General features: G+C 39.8%; 1 protein-coding gene across 1 annotated transcript in view; it reads left to right on the forward strand.

The window, feature by feature from the left end:
• The window catches only part of LOC131371207 (leucine-rich repeat and immunoglobulin-like domain-containing nogo receptor-interacting protein 3), a 46,255-nt gene that overhangs the window by 20,278 nt on the left and 7,203 nt on the right, over positions 1-18,774 (forward strand). Inside the window, exon 2 of the mRNA XM_058419055.1 lies at positions 18,233-18,748. Within this exon, the coding sequence (XP_058275038.1) occupies positions 18,278-18,748 (471 nt within the window). The 5' untranslated portion in view covers positions 18,233-18,277. The remainder of the gene's footprint in view (positions 1-18,232; positions 18,749-18,774) is intronic.

Here is an 18,774-nt window from a genome sequence, read left to right on the forward strand (position 1 = left end):
ACCCCCAGCCCTAACCCCACCCCTAACACCCAGCCCTAACACCCAGCCCTAACCCCAACCCTAACACCTAACCCTAACTCCAACTCTAACACCAGCCCTTCATATTATTATTATTATAATTATTATTATTATTATTAGAGTCAAGAATGACACTGTTGCACTGATATCCTCCAGCTGTGATTGTGCTGTTGTTAATTTATGATTATCCTTCATCACTGGTTAAATCTCTTGGCAGCAAACAGATTTAGTTCAGAAACAAGATTAAAAAATAACACCCCCATATTTTTTTTGCGTCTGTATTGTTTGTTTTTATTATTCCTATCCCTCAAATATAGATGAGATTAAGATATGTGTGAGGTCTGTGAATAGATTTTGAATTGATGGTAATATAATATGTCGGGCATGAACAGATTTATATGCAACACTAAGGCTTACCTGAAAGCTTTGATCTTTGAATATTTCATTGCCGTAACATTGCGCATTGCATACTCTCTTTAACAGAACCACTGATCTATCTAATGTGGACTAATTTAACGGCTTGTACAGTATGGAATTTGTGTGTAACCGTGATAACGTCTGTCAAATAATGTACGCGCTAATTTAGCTGCCTAGTCTACAAAGGATTGGCTTTCAAATGAGCAAAATAACAAACGTGTTTAGCATATTAAACATGAGGATTATGCAATGTGGAATGTGAAAAATACAGAGTGGTGTCGAAGCAAATAGATGAATTTAGCGCCTACTTTGTGGATTTTCAAGGCTGGAGGTCACCTTGGGAACGGCGATTGTGTAAACAAATGAATATGACCAAAGGCCAGGTATTAATTTTGGGGAAGTGCTGAGGTTTTGTTTTAAGGACAAAAAAGGACAAGTTTATTAAAATTGTGGCTTATTATTACTGTGGCAAAGTTGGTTTCATATTACTATTCAGTACGAATTTTGACTTCAGAGGGAGCTTGTGGAAAGGTTTGCATTTACATACGCAGATAAAAATGAAAGGATTTTGCTGCCATGGGAGTGGTTTCATCCAGGATAACCCCGCCCCCATCGGCAGAGCGTCGGCTGGTCTCGCCGAATGGTTTGATGAGGATCGACATGCAGTAAATCATATGATCTAAGCTTCACAGTCACCATAACTTAACTAGGTTAAACACCTATGGGATTTTGGAGCAATGTCCAAAGACTCTCTCCATTACCACCATCATCCGGTTTTTTGAAAAAACGATGTTCATTACTCCAGAACATTTCCAAAGACTTGTAGATTTATGCCACTGAAGGCGGTGACCCGATACACATGAAATCGGATTATTTTTTCCTTTAATTTGTCAGCTGGACATGTACACATGATGCACTTTTGTGTATTTGGAGTCTCTTCAAGACCTACACTTGTGATTGCTAGTAATGAAAATTAGCATGTGCAATTTGTTTTACATGTGATGCATTTGCATGTGATGTTCTTAAGGGATTAGTTTTTCTTTTTTTTTTTAGAATTACTCCTTTAACTGTACATTTTATAAGACTATACTAGTAAATTAGTATTTTTAGTGCGAATTGCATGTAGGTGGGTGGGGAGTTTTCTGAGAGCTCAAGAAGATACCTTTGTTTATTCAAGCTACAGCACTGTACGAAGGAAACGATGAAGCTAAAGTGTTTCTGTCTGGACGCAGATTACCACTCACACACATATGTCCATCTGTTGACCTTCACCGCAGGACAAATTTCTTTGCCTTCTGTTGTAGCCATCGCAGTTCACTTCCCTCCATGTGGTGACTGATAATTAAGTAATGCACTTTACTAATCCAAGCTATATTTAGACACTTGCATGTGGGGGGGAAAAAAGAGCTATGTTGGAGCTAACCCCTGACCCTGCAGATCTTTTTTTTTTATGTGACCAAGCTTCACTTAGGAGCCATCATGTTGCCGTCAAGTGTCAAACATCCCGCTGACAGCCACTGCTTCTGTCCTGAAATAGCATTTTGGATGCTGACAGGCCGAAGTCTGGCCATCAGTTGAGGAAAGAGATTGAAAAGTGGCCAATTCCAGCAATGCTGTTATAATTGGATGGAGCTGAGCCGGCCATCTGTCATACTCTGATCTTGAAGGAGGAACCGACGCTACCCGTGTCCGTGTCTGTGTTGGTGGTATTTTGCGATCACATATGTAAAGACTTTTTAGGGATATATGCACATAAAAGTAAGACCGAGTCAGATCTAGGTGGCACTTTATCTTGCTAAGCCTCTATTACTTCTTTACCAGCTCACAGAACCCAATTATCTCCTTTTCACTTTGGCAGTATTAGACTTTGTGCCAGAAGCTACACTGACAAAGAAAGGGACGTGTTCTGACTCCGTCTCAGTGCAATGACAGTCTTCCTTTTCTACTCAGTAACAATGTGAGCCTTATCAGCTCTGCTCTTCTGTTTTATTATCCACTCAGCCTTCTGTGTGCAACTTGATGGAGTGTTAATTCAGGCTCATCCAAATTTGAGAAATTATGCAGCACGACCGAAAAAGATAAGCTGGAGAAATGAGTTGAGCAGTTGTGAAATCCAGAATAGCTGTGATTTCTTTGAATTCTTTGTTTTCAATTCGCTTTCACGAGAACCTTAAGATTACCTTTTGCTGAATATGCAGAAGTGGCTACCATGATGGAAATCTCAGTTCACTAACACAATTCATTTGTGTGATAGCTATCATTCGGTATTAGCTGTATTCACTGTTGAGCAGTGTTGTATGTGATGATTTCCTATCCTCTGGACCTGCCTGATTCTTCCCAATGCTCTATTTCCGCTTGGAGCTTCTGCACCTGTGACTCACATTCAGCTGGATTCCCTTTAGATTTGTACTTCCCAAAATCATTGTTGCACAAACCCTTGCTTTAGTGAATAATCTCAACAGTGTGCTGTAGATTTGGACTTAAGAACTGCTTTAATCATAAACACTGCCCTCTGCTCATCTCAGGACTCGTATTCGCAATATATCCATGCTAAAAATCCTTTCAAAACACTTTGAACATATCCTTAACGATTTATCGTTAAAATCCCACTCATCGGTGTCACCCAGAAGAGGTCGAGTTCCCTTTTAAGTCTGGACGTTTTTCCATTCCACTTTACCTCTGGGATCTAAGTCTACACCCACATCTGGATTTCTAAGGCCGATTAACAATCATGCTTATTCTTAAACACGCTATACGATTCAAATTGAATTGTTAAGTATTTCCGAAACTAAAAACTTGTTATTGGAGCATAATAAATAAACAGCGTCACCCGTGCTTTGGGTTTGTAGGACTTTCACAGGATTTGTTGCCTCTGCCTAAAGTCGAGAGCTTGACTCTATCTGCATAAGCCAAATTAGTCACATCTGTGTCTATGTGCTAGCTTATTAGCCAGTGATGTGTCTAAGTAATCCCATAATATGGTTCACAATGAAGAGAATTAGCATAAATTTCAGAAATACTCACAGACAGAGAGAGAGAGAGACAGACTTGTCCAGAGCTGGGGTTTTTGTATTTTGTATAATTTTAGAAGTGGACTCTAAAAATTACTGCCACTTAGCTTGCCATTCTCCTGATGGATATTAGCAGTTAGCTTGCTTAAGCTGTTATTAGTGCGGGACATAAAGCATGTCTGAAGGTGCCTTGGTGCTTACTAGAGTAAATCCTGACATTTAAAATGCTTCATAAAACATTGGAGTATTGAGCTAAAGTAATGTAAATTACAGGCTAAAATCCTGCATTACATTAGCTAATTAGCTAGCATTGATTTGAGCTGCTGAGGGTATAACTGCTTGTAGTTAAAAATTTATACCGACTGCGTTTATTTCAATGTTCAGGCTGAAGTCATGTTGCATGTTTAGAGACGACCTGAAATTAAAACTGACCCTTTCTACCTGGCTAGTTTGCATCCATGTGTATGAATCATTCCTATTAAAGCACTTAAAACACAATTTTTCCTGTGATCCATCATAACCCCTACTTGTCCCTAAATACCCTACATGTCCTTTAGCTTTCTGAATATGTCACCATGCATGTGGATGCAGTGAATAGGAATAATATTAATCTATAATCTCATGTTATCTCATTCTCCATTAACAGCAATTTTAAAGAAAAACATTGTGCCTGTTTTGTGTGTGTGTTGGTAGTGATTTGAGATAGTAGTCTTCGAGCGCAAACTCTCTGATACGCTCTCTGACCACTGCTGTGATGCTCTTGACCGATAGGCTGACCGCATAGATGATACGAAAAATTTTAATTCTGTAAAGGATCTTTAAACCCACTTGGAATAATGTTTCTATTCTTACTTTAATCGCATATCTACTGTATTATTAGAGGATCTTCATATAGTCTTAAATAAATGGAGAATTGATCAATTACATATACAGTCATATAGATTTTACTGAAATTTACTCAGTGTTACTAAGTGTTAGATTACGGCACTGTTACACTAGCCCTGGATATTACACCTCCCTGCCAATAGAGGTCTCCTTTCTCCCTTCACTGAGTTCTAGTTGACCACTTCTAGGTCACTTCCTGTTTGTATAAAGGTATATAAGCCCTAGTTATGGCACGGTTTGTAAATGGTGTAGAAATGTGGTGGTTATAGTTGATCTGTGTTTTAATACTCATTCACATCTTTAACTTCTGATTTCGCTACTGCTTGCTTCTAAAGTAAATCTTCTTCAGTATAATCATTACAGCATATTGAGTCTGTTCTGTTTATTTTATTTTAATTATTATTACACTATTTATTTTTTGGTCATTTGTAGTAGGTCCTGTAGCGGTGGCCCTCAACTTCCATAGCTGGGATATGTGAAATACAGAGTTTCGCTGTGCTGCAATGTAATATGTGGTAATAACAAAGACGACTGCTTTCTTCTTGTTCTTCTTCTTCTTCTTCTTCTTCTTCTTCTTCTTCTTCTTCTTCTGCTTCTTCTTCTGCTTCTGCTTCTTCTTTTATTTACACTTAAAACTTGTGAGGCATTCCAAGACAGGCATGCTTCTTAAAATCAGGATACATTGAAAGCTGTGCACAAGGTTCATATTTTATCATCTCAAACGAACACTTTTACTGTGCTGTATATCAAGACATGCTGCTAGTCATGGTGTATTATTTTGAGGATTTTCAAGAATGTGCCATTTAAGCTCTTCACCTCAGTCCAGACCCCAACTGTAAGAATTTAACATGGGATTCTGGTTTGTACTGATCGACAGGTTTGAGACAAACGCTTCTTCTTAGTATTCATGAATGTAAATTATATGAAATACAAGGCTGACAAGTGAAATGATGATGAAAGTAATGAGATAATCTCCCCCTGAAGTGTTTAAATGGTTTTGTTGGCTTTTTTGCATGCTAATAGAGACTGGAAATAGGTCAGAAGTTAGATAAATCATATATTAGATATTATTCTGTTGCTATTTTTAGCCAGCGTAATCATAGAAGAGGTAAAACGTTGGGCCATTGCACCCTTTTGAAACATCAAATGCCCTCTTGAAGGACATGACTAACGAACTTCACCCAAGCTAATGGAGTATTGTAATGGCCTTCAAGATGGCACAGCAGATTCCCCTTAGGGAAATTAGCAAGGGCACGTCAATGAGAGCGTGTCAAATAATGACTAATGAAACAAGGCCCTGTTTCCTCTGCAGTGCACTAACTCTCAGCGTCACTGTACACACCTTGCTTAAGAGTTCAGAAGTTACAATCACGCTGATCCCTAATGCACACCGATAGCTCTCTGTGATAAACAGGATGCTTAGCATGCACGATTGTTCACAGTGCTTCTTTACAGAACGGTAGGTGCGTCACAAATCGCATATTTATGCACCTTTATGCGACTCGTGGATGAGTCGTGTGTTCACGCTGAAAATTCCAACAAGAAGAAGAAGTGCACTTCAGGTACCTGGATGATGCACTTATTCAAACAGGAAAACGAAGCGTGGAATGTTGGACACTTCATGCTATTTAACACTCGCAGCTTTGCTCATGTAGTGGAAGAGAGGCGGGGCTACCAGGCGGTGACACCGAATCAGAAGAAACTTTCAAGGTGGTCTTCAAAAATCAGCCCACATTGTGTGATTTATTCTCAACCTTTTTAATATTTACAGTATTTTGCTAAACCGCATTATATTACGAGTGTTTGACGTCATCAGGGAAACGTCTTATACTTCCAGTAAGTAAAAAAAATGCATTAATGAGACGATACGACTCTTCTGACTTTCATACACTAGACAGTAGTGTGTAGTACGTGACTTGGAACGCGGCAAATATTTTAATTATAAATGCTTTTGAGCAATGAAGATCCCTGAAGTGACTAAAGCATTAAAATAACTAAAAGCCTCGAGTGAATACAGTTCTATTGTACATCTGAGTATTTGTTCTGTGAATTCATCATGTTCCTCTCTGCTGCACATTTGCAGTCTTCACATGGCTCACAAAAGCAGCGGGTAAGCATTCGGGCCACGTACCAATTCAATTCCCTATAGCAACATGCTGTTAGCCCTCTACCCCATCACATTAATAACTCCTAGAGGCTCGGTTAATCATGCCACAGGTCTCTCCGCAGCCTGTCTGATATCGGATCGCTTCACATTAGTCCTGAGTCAGCCTGCATTGACAGATCCCTTCAAACAGCCAACTGTTGCCATTTGTTTTGGCTGCTTTTTTTTGTTTGTGTAGTAAATCACAATGGAGCATGCTGTTACAAGAAAATAATCCAGGACGTGTGGTGGTCCAACACGAAGCAGAGTTGGAGTTGTTACAACCTCCACTAACATAAAGGTCCAAAGCCTTAATTATAAAAAGCAGTTTATATAATTATATTAAACCCCATTTTGACCAGTATACTGGTATTCCTTCCCACAAGCAGAATTGAAATTTTTTCAATCAGTATAAACAAATGAATTATTTTATGGCCAGTCTGATATAAAACGAGTCAGGACTCTGTTAGCATTCAGTGTGTGTTCTTCCCTCTGTTGGATAACAAGAATTTTAGTAGTTGAAGATAAACACCTTCAGATTTTAGATGCTTATGAACAAGCGCTCGGGTCTCGGAGAGCAGAAATTGGTTTGCTTTAAAGATAGAAACATTTGTGTGGAAAAAAAGAACCGTTTTGGAACTTTTCAATGAATATATTACCTCTAGTAGGCTAAGTAAAAACAGAAGTACTTATTAAAAAAAATACAAATACTTAAACCTCAATACCCCTTTATGGCATACTCTCAATCTCCTATCGATCTCAGTGACACGAGCCAATCGTGGGCATCTCTGAGGTCGTGTAGGCAGAAGAGGGTAGAGTTACGTTGTCCTGGCAAAGATGCAAAAGTACTGCTAGGTTAAAAGAAACTTCACATTTATAATATATTTTCTCAAGATTATTATTTGAAGAAGAAAAATGTCTGAGTGTTGGTGGTTCTTGGCCCAAAGTAACACAGCCTTTAGAAAAGTTTGAGACTACATTAATGCTAATTCAACAAGAGGAACTTGTGCTACTGCACACACACACACACACACACACACACACACCTGCTCGCATATTTTCAGAATGATTTTATTGGACAAAAGATTCCAATCTCATACAAATACTAATTAATTTAAAGTAGCAATTAAATCGTCTGCACAGTCTCTATTTGCTACAAAAGAACGACGCCGAAATGTGCAATTATTCACATCTTCTCACACATACATGCCCTAAATGCTTCAGAGACCGAGAATAAACAAGCTGTGGCATTATGGTGGGTTTTCAGACAGCTGCTCAGCCCCTTTTTCTCTGCATCTGCCTGCTCTGGCTCCCACTTTCTGCTCACGCTCTGCATGCAGCCTGCTCCTCTGTTAAGTATTACTGACAGGTCAAACAATACACACACACACAGATAAAAACACATACTGTATCCACATCCATGTGCAGTATATTTTTATCACAGAATGTCAGATTAATGCACGTCAATGGTGTCAGTGCTTCACAATGACTTTGGGCAGCTTTGTGTCCATGCCATGCGTGGGTCACTGTAACCATCACACACACATACACACAAAAGAAGGACATCACATCCCTTCTGACTAAAAGAACTTGTTATGTAACCCAGTGTCTGTGTCTTAACCACTAGACCCACTTTAATCTGCATGTCTATATATGCATCTGAACGGATTCCATAAATCTATTTCTATACCGCTGCATTAGATCATCCCCAGGTGACGCAAAAGCACATGCAAGCTTATGCTAAGGAAATCCTGTCAAGTGGAAGTGAAAACTGTCCTCACTTTCACCTCTTCGTCCTTCCTATCCAGCTGCGAAGAACAGTAGGGTCAGTTTAGCTCCTCTCGAAGTCTTTTTGTCAGTCTATAAGATTATAAATGCACATGCAAGGAGCCCATGCTGCTTTAAGACAGGACAGCTCTATATTCCCACTGTGCAGTCTGACTTTGAAATATTGTCACAGTCTTGCCATGCCTGGGGATATGCTCACTTTCCTAATTCGAAGACCTGGGTGATTTTTAGAAATATCTAAAAGTGGCTATAATCATGTTTAAATTAATTATAAATTCCCATTTCAGCACTTTTTGTGATTTTTATTTTATTTAACTCAGTATAATAACAGCAATTATAAAAAAATTTTTTGCATATCTTTAAAATCATGGTTATTTATTCCATTCAAAGTGATGGCTGTTTGTGATATGGAATGATAGACCTAAAATAAATCCTACTTACTGTTACTATTATGAAACAAATGTGGTTGATCCTGGTAGCACAGGGGTCCGATATAAGCATAAAAATATTCTGCATACACACAGGAGCACAAAGGAAATACACAGAGCCATTCATACTTCCAAACATTTATTAGTCAAGTGTTTCATGCCTGTAATCATGCCGTGTCTCCTCTGAATAGCAGGCATGGGAAGCAGAAACCCTCTTTAAACCCTCACGCTTCCGCTGTTTGTTTCACTTTGATTAGAATTTATAATGTACTGTATGCTTTATCTGTGTTTTTAGTTATAATTTATCTTTATAAAAGCATTCTGAAAGAAATCGAGAATTATTCAAAACCACCTCATTCATGTTTACTGCACTATGCTACACCTAAACCTACTACGATATTGTATTTCGACGCAATTATCCTTCACAATCAGTACAAATAATGTGTTATGAATAACCAATTCATCATATGCAGTATAGTTGTATAGTAAAATGTCTAGGATTGAGGGTTTGTAGCTAAGATTTTCTGGTTATCACAACTGTGATACTTTACATGACAATTTTAATAATGGACATTGTCTCAAAGCAGCTTTACAGAAGTATAGAAGCATAGAAAACGAACAAGCCTCAGGCGATGGTGGCTAGGAAAAACTCCCTGAGATGAAGAAACCTTGGGAGGGACCAGACTCAGAAGTGAATTTTATCCTCATTTGGGTGATACTGGACAGTAAATAATGTAAATGTTGATAATGTCCTTTCTTCAACTGTTTATAGTCACGAAGAATTGTGCAGCCAAGAGCTCTTGAGGAACTAGTAGTTCAGTGTAGTTTCAGAGTTCATTATTGACTTAGCACTAATTCCTTTCTGCCGAAAGCTGACCGAGGCAACGGCAGTTCAAAGGCAGCGCGATAGTCTCCAAGTGGTTTTATCCACAGCAGTCCCCTGGGTCACAGGCTGTCCACACAAATCTATCCCCTAGCAGCAGTGAGCACCACCAAGCGACGAGTCTCCAACCAGGGGTAGAGCGTCTGGATGGATCAGGCAGGTCCGGAAAGAAGAAGCGGTTACACTGGACACTGGGAGCTCGGGAGTGGGATGTATAGCATGACAGAGACCGACAGAGAAAAATATTATGTATGCTTGTGATCATGTGATGTTTAAAGACAACCCTAAATCATTTTTGCAGAAGTACAGAAAGGATGTGTTATGAATGTGACAACAAGCATTTGTGTGTACTACACTCCGTGTAAATTTCCTGTCAGGAATAAGCTCTCACCACTGTGACCCGGGTTCGATTCCATCCCACTCACTGAGGGGTTAACTCTTAGTGCCGGTCCTAAGCCTGGATAAAATGAGAGGGAAGAGCATCTAGCATAAATTTCAAATCAAATATGTGGATTGTATGATCCACTATGGTGACCTCGAACAAAGAGGAGCTGAAAGACATCAACAGCATCTGTCAGGAATAAGCTGGTTACATCAATCTGCAATCTGGGCTAGAAAGAAATCAGCCCCAGTCTGTATTTACCATTACTGTGTATTTTTATTAACGTTCCACAGAATGGAAAAACAATCCACTATACATTGTTGTCTATTTACCTTGCAGCAGCTTCGTACTTGACTCGAATAATTCTGGACCCAAATATGTAGGAATAGAAGCTGAAAAGATGGCATTTGTAAGTTGTTCTTATTTATGAATAATGACAAAAGATGGATGTAAAAACTCTCGTTCCTCGCGGCGTTCTTTATTAATCGTGTGATGTGCAAACGCCGCAGACGACGATCAGAGAAACAAACAGTGGTGTTTGTGTGACTGAAACAGCAGTGTACACACACGGCATGTGTCGGAGGCAGGGGGCTTTTATCCCATCGTTGTCCCTCTCCCTCTCTCTCTCTCTCTTCATTATTTGCTGCTTGGTGGGTGTTTGTAATCAGTGTGAGTTTGTATGAGGATAGAAATTAGTCATAGCAAATGCACATTTCCCCCTTGAGTTACACAACTCATTGCAATGGCAGCAATTAGGAGATAGATCTTACCTGCACAGTAGAGTTGTATTAAAAACAAAAAAACCTACCCTGATTATACACCAACGGAAATATACAGTGTAATATAAAAAAACTACTTTAATGACCAAGAAACTTTTATGGCACAGGAACATTTCCCCTCTCATTAGACGAGCTCCCCAAAATAGCTAACCAGCTAGCTAACTTCTAATAGCTCATATTTGTCTCAGGGTACAGTTATTACTGGGATTTTCAGTAAGTTTAAATGTGTGTAATAATCTTCTCCTCAGCTTAATTGCGAGTAGAGAAAGAGGTGAAGGAGCGAAACATGATTTTAATTTAACTTTCAGCAAGATAATAGTACACGTTTAGCTTGTTAGCGTCACCTGATTTAGGTTTTGTTTTCTATAGTGCTCTTGTGTTTTTGAATCATTAGGTGTTGTGGTTTTCAATGCAGATCTGATACTAGCAAGGTAGATGGCTAATGCTGGTGTGTTCGGCTTAAAAACAAGGCTCGGTTGAAGGGAAAATGATTCTCTGTGAAGTCTTAGAGGCTAGGTTATTTACCTCGAAGACAAATAAAAGGAGAAAGTGTTATTTGTTATGGTGGTTGAGTCTCAGCATTACGTTGTGGCAGAAATTTGGGGTTAAGTCTTTACTGGCTAAGAATTAATATAAGTTACCATTACAGGGGAACTCATAGCAGCTCAGAAACATTCTTCCTTGATTCCCTTTTAACCAAAAAACATTATATTATATTCATTATATCATAACATTATATTCAGCATAGTTTTAAAATGTCTAGGATTTAAGGTTCAGTAACTGGAACGTTTCTGGGTATCACAGCTAAGTGATGTTTAACACTCCCTAAATCATTTAACAAGACATCTAAAACAGTGTTAAATGGGGGAAAAAATGTTAAATTACTTCCATGTTTGATGATTTATTAGTTTTACTCAGTTTTTAGTTTAGGGGAAAAATCTCATAGCAGGTGGGAATCTATAACACTGTCATGTGGTTTGATTTCTGTCTGTTCAGTTTATATAGCAGAAGGTTATGTAATGATTTAATTAATTCCCTCAGGTTTTCCCTGTGGTTTATCTGCAGATATCCAACCGCACCATGGTTTGTTCAGTGTTCATCCTCAGCACACACTCCTTCCTGTTTCACTCCTTCATTCTACTCCTTTCCTTGGCATCCTTGCTCTATTTGTGCTGTGAATGATGAAGTGATTCCCAGGCCACGCTTTCGCTTTCTTATTCGGCCTTGTGGTCGAGGGCAGAGTGGGCATGGTGGTATGTAAGGTGATGGCTGTGTGTTGGCCCGTGTGATGTTTCTGCACTCACAGTATAAATCACAGTGCAGGGAACCGATCCCAGGGCTGTACACTTTCTTCATGCATGAGCACATCAGTGCCTGCAGGACCTTTATCCTTCATGGTCATCAGGAAGAAACAAGGGCATGCACAAAGCCGGATGCATATAACCGACCTGGTTTTAGTAACATGTTACTAAATGGTCTTGAATCAAGGGATTATATGCGTTTGGACCTTTTTCACTGTTGTGTTACAACCTGGAACTGAAATCAATAGTCAGAAAAGCCAACAGGAGGCCAAGTGTAACTCTGAAATCTAGCTCATAGTGTAACCATAGACCGGACACTGTAGGGTTTGGGCTAGGATTTATGAAGGATTTATCTTGTTTGGGGTTTGAATAAGGACATGTTAGAGATTCATTAAATATCTAGTCTGACAACAACAAAGAACGCCAAAAGCAATACATTTGGAAAAATACCCAGTGATCCCAATTTACCCTGAGAAAACCTGTACCACAGTGAAGCATGGTGGTGGTTGCATCATGTTGAGCTTCATCCTAAGCTGTTTTTTTAATCATTATTTTTTCATGTTCATTTTTTTTGCACGCTGCTGCACAGCTTATATGCTGATCAAACATTCAAGGTTATGTCTACAACTGAATTTTTAGATTTTGTAGAAGGTTTTTTTTTTTTCGTAGAAAGTAAATAAAAATGTATAGCAAGCTTCTGAAAAAGTTGTTCTTGTTCTAAGAGGGCGGGACCACCATTATGCTACTGGATCTCCAGGGACTTTCGGCTGCTCTCTGTTCAGGGTCACTGCAGCGGATCATCCTTTCCACATATTAAGCTCCTGAAAAATAAATTCCCAAAAAAGCAGTTCAACCTTCAACAAGTGGCTTGTTGCTATGCAACATCCTTATAACTAGAAATGTTCCAAACATCCAGTGTTTGAATTTGTAATAGTGTAGATCTTAGCAGCAGGGTCATTTTTAGCTGTTCCAGTTTGTGTGGCTTTTCATCCGTCACAACCTCAGACAGACAAATTGGCATGGAAAGAGTAATATTTTGGAGTCTGACTTACTCCATTTGCAGCTTTTCACTAAATCTTAACCATAGCTTTAGATGCAGGTCACTTTTTCTAAACGTATCCGATGTCTATTATTGTATTTGTTAAGATATTGTGGGTAGAAATACAACAGAATGGCAGCACTCCAAATCAGTCAGAGAAGAGATGCTGACTTAGACTACCATGCAGAAACACCTTTCAACCAGTCAGGCTGTGTCACTGTAAGTAACTGCTGAAATGTATAATGCATTGAAGTATATTACTGTAGGGACTGCAAGAGCTCTTGCACCAACAGTATTACACCTGTCCTTCTTCCTCCCCAACTGCCATCGAAACAGTCACATGCTGGATGCTGAGACACCGGCTGTGTCCTCATTCTGCCACAAGAAATGTCTAAGCCAGAGCTTGGGTTTTGTTCACGTGTTTGATGTGACACAATACTCCGGCAAAGCTTGCGCACAGGTTTTGTAATGGGTTTTATTGTAGCTTTGATGTGAAAGCATTAATAGGAGCACACAGTTTGTGGAAAACTCCTTAAATGGGGTGCACATCGCACGCAAACAAGACGGAGAGAAAAAAGTCAGACTCTAGTGCAAGAACCTATTTTTAGTATGGGAACAGATTTCAGAAGGATTTTAAAATAACGTTAACAAATTCCTCCTCCCAAATCTCAAGCCATCTCAGACCATGCATGTTTGCGGGGTATTTTTGTAGCCGAATTATTTTAGGGTAAATGTGACTCACGGGACTTATGATGACAAATAGAACATGTTGTTTTGAATCTTTTACACAAAAGACTTGTTGACATGAGGGGATTATTATACTGCTCTCGTTCCTGTGTGTCTATTTATAAAAACATCTCATTTGCATTTACATTCTCCATAAAACTGAATTTCGGCCTGCAGATGTGTGTGTGTGTGTGTGTCTTCCACAGTCTCCTGTCTGTTTTTGAGCTTATATTATGGGATGGAGGTAGCCAGGAGTATCTGAACACCACACTGCCTGTGTGTCTGACAATCCAGACTATCTGACCAAAAAATCAATGTGTATTTATAACTGTCTGCTGCAGCGGTGACAAAGTAAAGGCCGACTTCACTGGGAGCCTGTATTCTGAGCCTTCAAAAGAAGAGTTCCTTTCTTTCTGTCTCTCTCTCTGTCTCTCTCTCTCTCTCCCCCTGGAGGAGGGAGAAATGTTAAATAATGGATCTTGAATAATGAGTGTCTAGAATACATGGCATGTCTGGCATTCTCAGCCTCAGTTAATTTGTAGATGACTGCAGTCAGTTGGATGTCTTTAGGCAAATTGCATTAATCAGTAGGGCTGCAATGAATGTTTGAGCCATGGAATGTTTCTTTTTTGGCCAAAAAATGACCAATTTAAAGTCCATTCCAAGAGATGCGACAATAATGAAATATTTCCTCATAGCAGTGTATGATCTTTACTATATATAGTATATATGACTTTTTTAGATATATAAGTGTGTGTGTATTTTAGTTTTACCAGACCAGACAAAACCATAGCATTAAAGGCTTCCTTGACTTATTATACTTTCTTATATTGTCAAAAGTTTCATAAATTGGAAAATGTATGCATACAACGTTGAGTTCAATCCGATTATCAGCTTGTTTGCATGAATCTGTTGCTGAAAACCTTTATTTTATTTATTTATTTTTGCACTGCATTCTGTGCAGTGCATTCTGTGATCTATAATTGCACATTATCAGTGTCCAGTGACAAAATTTCAGTAAAATGTATGCAATGGAGGCCAAAAGGGGAAAAAAACGACATTCCAGCACATGGTGTGCAGTTTCCTGTTCCAGTTCTCCCCCTGGCGAGTAATTAAATTCAGTTTCAGGCAGGATTTTTAATTACGGCGATTCACTATTAATCACTGAGTTAAAGCTATAGCTTCATCTCCGAATGTCTTCTAAGCCACTGTATTCTTACTTTGCTATTAATTATCCATAGGTCCATGAGAGCAAAGACTGCAAATGTACCCTGAAGAGTGTCCCAGTCTCCCAGCATGACCATGCAGAGTCTGTGATGACAGATAGCCATCATAATGAGAGTGCAGCTGAAGGCAGAAAGTGGAAATGTGGAGCATAGTACACAGGGATGTGCAGAATTAACGCGCTACAGAATATTAACACGAGGCATAGATGCACTAAAAGGATATCGGTCTCTGACAGGCATTCCTTTACTCACCATAAACACTTGATTTCTCACAGTCCCCTGGAGTGCTGGTGGAGTAAGTGATGATGACGTACATGTGAGCTGAAGGCGTGTGAGACACTGTGGTTCTTTTTTTTTTTTTCTTTCGTGATGGAGTCCGCTAATGTGTTAGTGTTAGTTTGAAATGACAAAAAGTGCCGTGCGAAAACAACAAACTGTATCTCGGGTGCTATTTGACACACAGCTCAATTGTACCAGTACATCAGTTTAGTGGAGGAGAGTGAATGTCTCAACCATCAAGATACTGAATGTGTCAGTTTTTATCGATGTTTTTTTTAGTATTATTATAATTTTCACAGTCAAACCCATATGCTAAAATATCCGTGGAGAAACAAGCAGAATGCTAGTTCAGAAATGTGTACTTTTATTCCACTGGCCTCTAAGACTTTTTCAGACCTCCTGCTGCTTGATTGGATTTTCTGTGCCAGTTAGTTGCTGTCTTTGGATGTTCTATTTTGTTTCTGACAGATGGATTAGTCTGTTGATATTTGTTCATACAGTATACCTTGATACCTTTTATAAAGTCCTTGAGCTCTGTGAATGTTTAATCATTTTCATTTCAGGCCCCGTGGTAGCTGTTGGCTATTAACATGTCGCTTCATAGCAGTGTATTGTGAGTTTGCTTAAAAAAACTAAAGCTTGTCCATCCTTCCTCCTATTTTTTTCCCCCGCAAATGTGGTCACCTGCCAGTTCCCATCCGTTAGCACAACAGCTACAAACCAGAGAGGGTGAAGGCTAACACATGCTTCCTTCAAGTCAGCCAACACAAAAAGTCAGCCAAAATGCTGCTCATGCTGCATCACAGGGCATCATAACACACCCTGAGGAAAGGGCTAGCTTTCAGCATGCATCTCACAGACATTCACGATTGGCTAGTGTCACTGTGGCTGACTCTGTGATCTCTCCCATTCAGACACTGTGGCCAATTTTGCTCCCTTTAGCTCCCAGCCATGGACGGCATGATCATGTCGCGATTAAGAAACACACAATCACGGGAGCCCGGGTTCAGCTTTCTAATAAAGATAACCTCTGAACTGATCTCACTGAACCTCAGCAATAATGGAAACTCTATAATATGAGCTTCTGTACAACTGTGAAGTATTTCTATTTTTCCAACCAGACACCAAGAGACAGGTAAATTCTTATAATCAATTATGACATTAGAAACATACAGATATATTCACACAGTAATTATACTTTACTCTCAAATGCTAAGTTCTGCCTCGAGCATTTGAATGGAAAACGCTTCTCAGCCACAGAAGACCAGAGCAGTACTCCGAGTTTCTTTTTCTAGCTTCAATGACACACATTGAATTTTCACCCTCAGCTAATTATTAGGCCCTTCATACAGTGATGAACATATGTTGTGGGATGTAGAAGTTTGTAGCTGAAAATTTCTAGTGACATTTTGAGACCTTTCTAATTCCTCAGCCCTAAAAAGGTGAACTTACTGTCGGTTAAATGTACTGACACGACTTGCTGTGACTCTGAAGCCCTCTGAGAGGCAGCGAGGGCTGTAGAGAGTGTTGGATTTGGCAATTACACGCTGCTCTCGGCTGGCTGGAATCCCTACGAGATTCAGAGCAGGGTGGAACTATGCCGAGTGACTCAACTTTTAAATGTGTGCCAAAGCCCACAAACAGCAGTTTTAACGTTCATTGGCTCTCAGTCCTATTGAATACAAATAACTTGATGTGATGGGCTTTAATCTATACACTCGGCAAATGTATTATTTATTTTGTGTTTAGAAAAATCCCCTTTGTTTTCCTTTGTTCCCAATTAGTCTACTTTACTCTTTGGTAGTTGTGAAAACCTTGTTAAAAGTTTTACAAGATGTGTGAACATAATAATGTGCTTTGTGCAATATTGAGGTCTTAGGATTTAGTTCCTTGTCTACAATTAAAGTGCAATATTGGTGTAACTAAAAATAATTTTTATGTACCATTCCAGTGTAATTAGGTCCCAAATAAATCACATGACAATAAAGCCACTGGGCATAAATTAGTTCCTGGAAAGTTTATAAGAGAGCTAGGATATGCAATATGTCTTCCACTGATTTGCAGTCAGTGAGCATCTTAAAGAGCATATAGGATTAATTTAAAGTGAACCCTCCTCGCTTTATAGGTCACAGTAATTCCTGATTTCATAGGAAATCTATATAAGATTTGCTTCTGCTTTTGACAAAGGTTTTATTTTATTATTTCTTTTAACAAAAGTCTTGGATGGATATAAGTGCCACTGAACATGGCTCTGACTGCTGAGATCAGTCGTGTGGTGCTCTTACATTCGTAGCATAATTGCTACATAAGGTGTTGAGAAGCTGTGTGCAATTTGTCAATAGTCCAGTTCCATCTGCTTACACACACCAAGAGATGTGAGCAATATAAACAGTGTATTTAGTGTGGAACAATAGCTCTTTTAGCTCCTGTTTTACCCCCAATTCAGTGTTATCTGCTGTTCAGCCGGTGCAACCAATATATCCTCCTTTTACATAATCAGAAGGTCACACATTATCTCCTCGGTTTTAATTTATTCAAAGTGAAATGACGGTCTTAGCAGGCAAGCAGGCAGTCAGGCAGGCACTGAGCACACAAAAACACACATTATGCACAGGCTTTCTGCAGGTGTTTCAGAAATGTGTTCGGGCGTTTGCTTGTCTGCTTGAATTACTCAGTAGATTTGATAACTTGTATGCAAAATCAACCAGTCCTTGATGTTATTTCTAGTTCGGCACAAAGCTTTTAAGTAAGAAAATGTAGTCCTAGACATTGATGCTATTATATCAACACTTACTGTTGCAGTGTGGCCTATTTATATGCTAATGTCACATATTGCACACACAGGTTGCACATATGTTATAATTACACACCTCCCCCACTTTTTCCTCTGTCTCATCTCATGTCTCATTCTCCTCTGCTCTCCATAGGTGTGTGGTAGACTGATTCCTCAAGAGTGAGGTGGTGGGGTGCTCATGGCTGCCCTATGGGGCCTGGGCTGGCTGGGTGTGAGCCTCACCCTGTTGGCCCTCGCCCCAGTGTGCCAGAGCTGCCCGCCACGCTGTGACTGTGTGGCTCAGCTCCGCTCCGTGTCCTGCCAGCGCAAGCGTCTGTCGGGTGTGCCTGAGGGCATCCCTACAGAAACCCGGCTGCTGGACCTCAGTCGGAACCGGCTACGCTGGGTGTCACCAGGAGATCTGGCACCGTATCCACGGCTGGAAGAAGTGGACCTCAGCGAGAACCTCATCTCTACGCTGGAGCCCAATGCCTTTGCCAGTCTGCAGGCATTGCGAACACTGCATCTTCGCGGAAACCAGCTGAAGCTGGTGCCTATGGGCGCCTTTGCTCGCCTGTCGAACCTCACTACCCTGGACCTGAGCGAAAACAAGATTGTCATCCTGTTGGATTATACTTTCCAGGACCTTCACAGTCTCAAACACCTTGAGGTTAGAATGATGAATTGTTCATGATA

This window comes from Hemibagrus wyckioides, linkage group LG20 (assembly GCF_019097595.1).
Source record: "Hemibagrus wyckioides isolate EC202008001 linkage group LG20, SWU_Hwy_1.0, whole genome shotgun sequence".
In the NCBI taxonomy this organism is placed as follows: Eukaryota; Metazoa; Chordata; class Actinopteri; order Siluriformes; family Bagridae; genus Hemibagrus; species Hemibagrus wyckioides.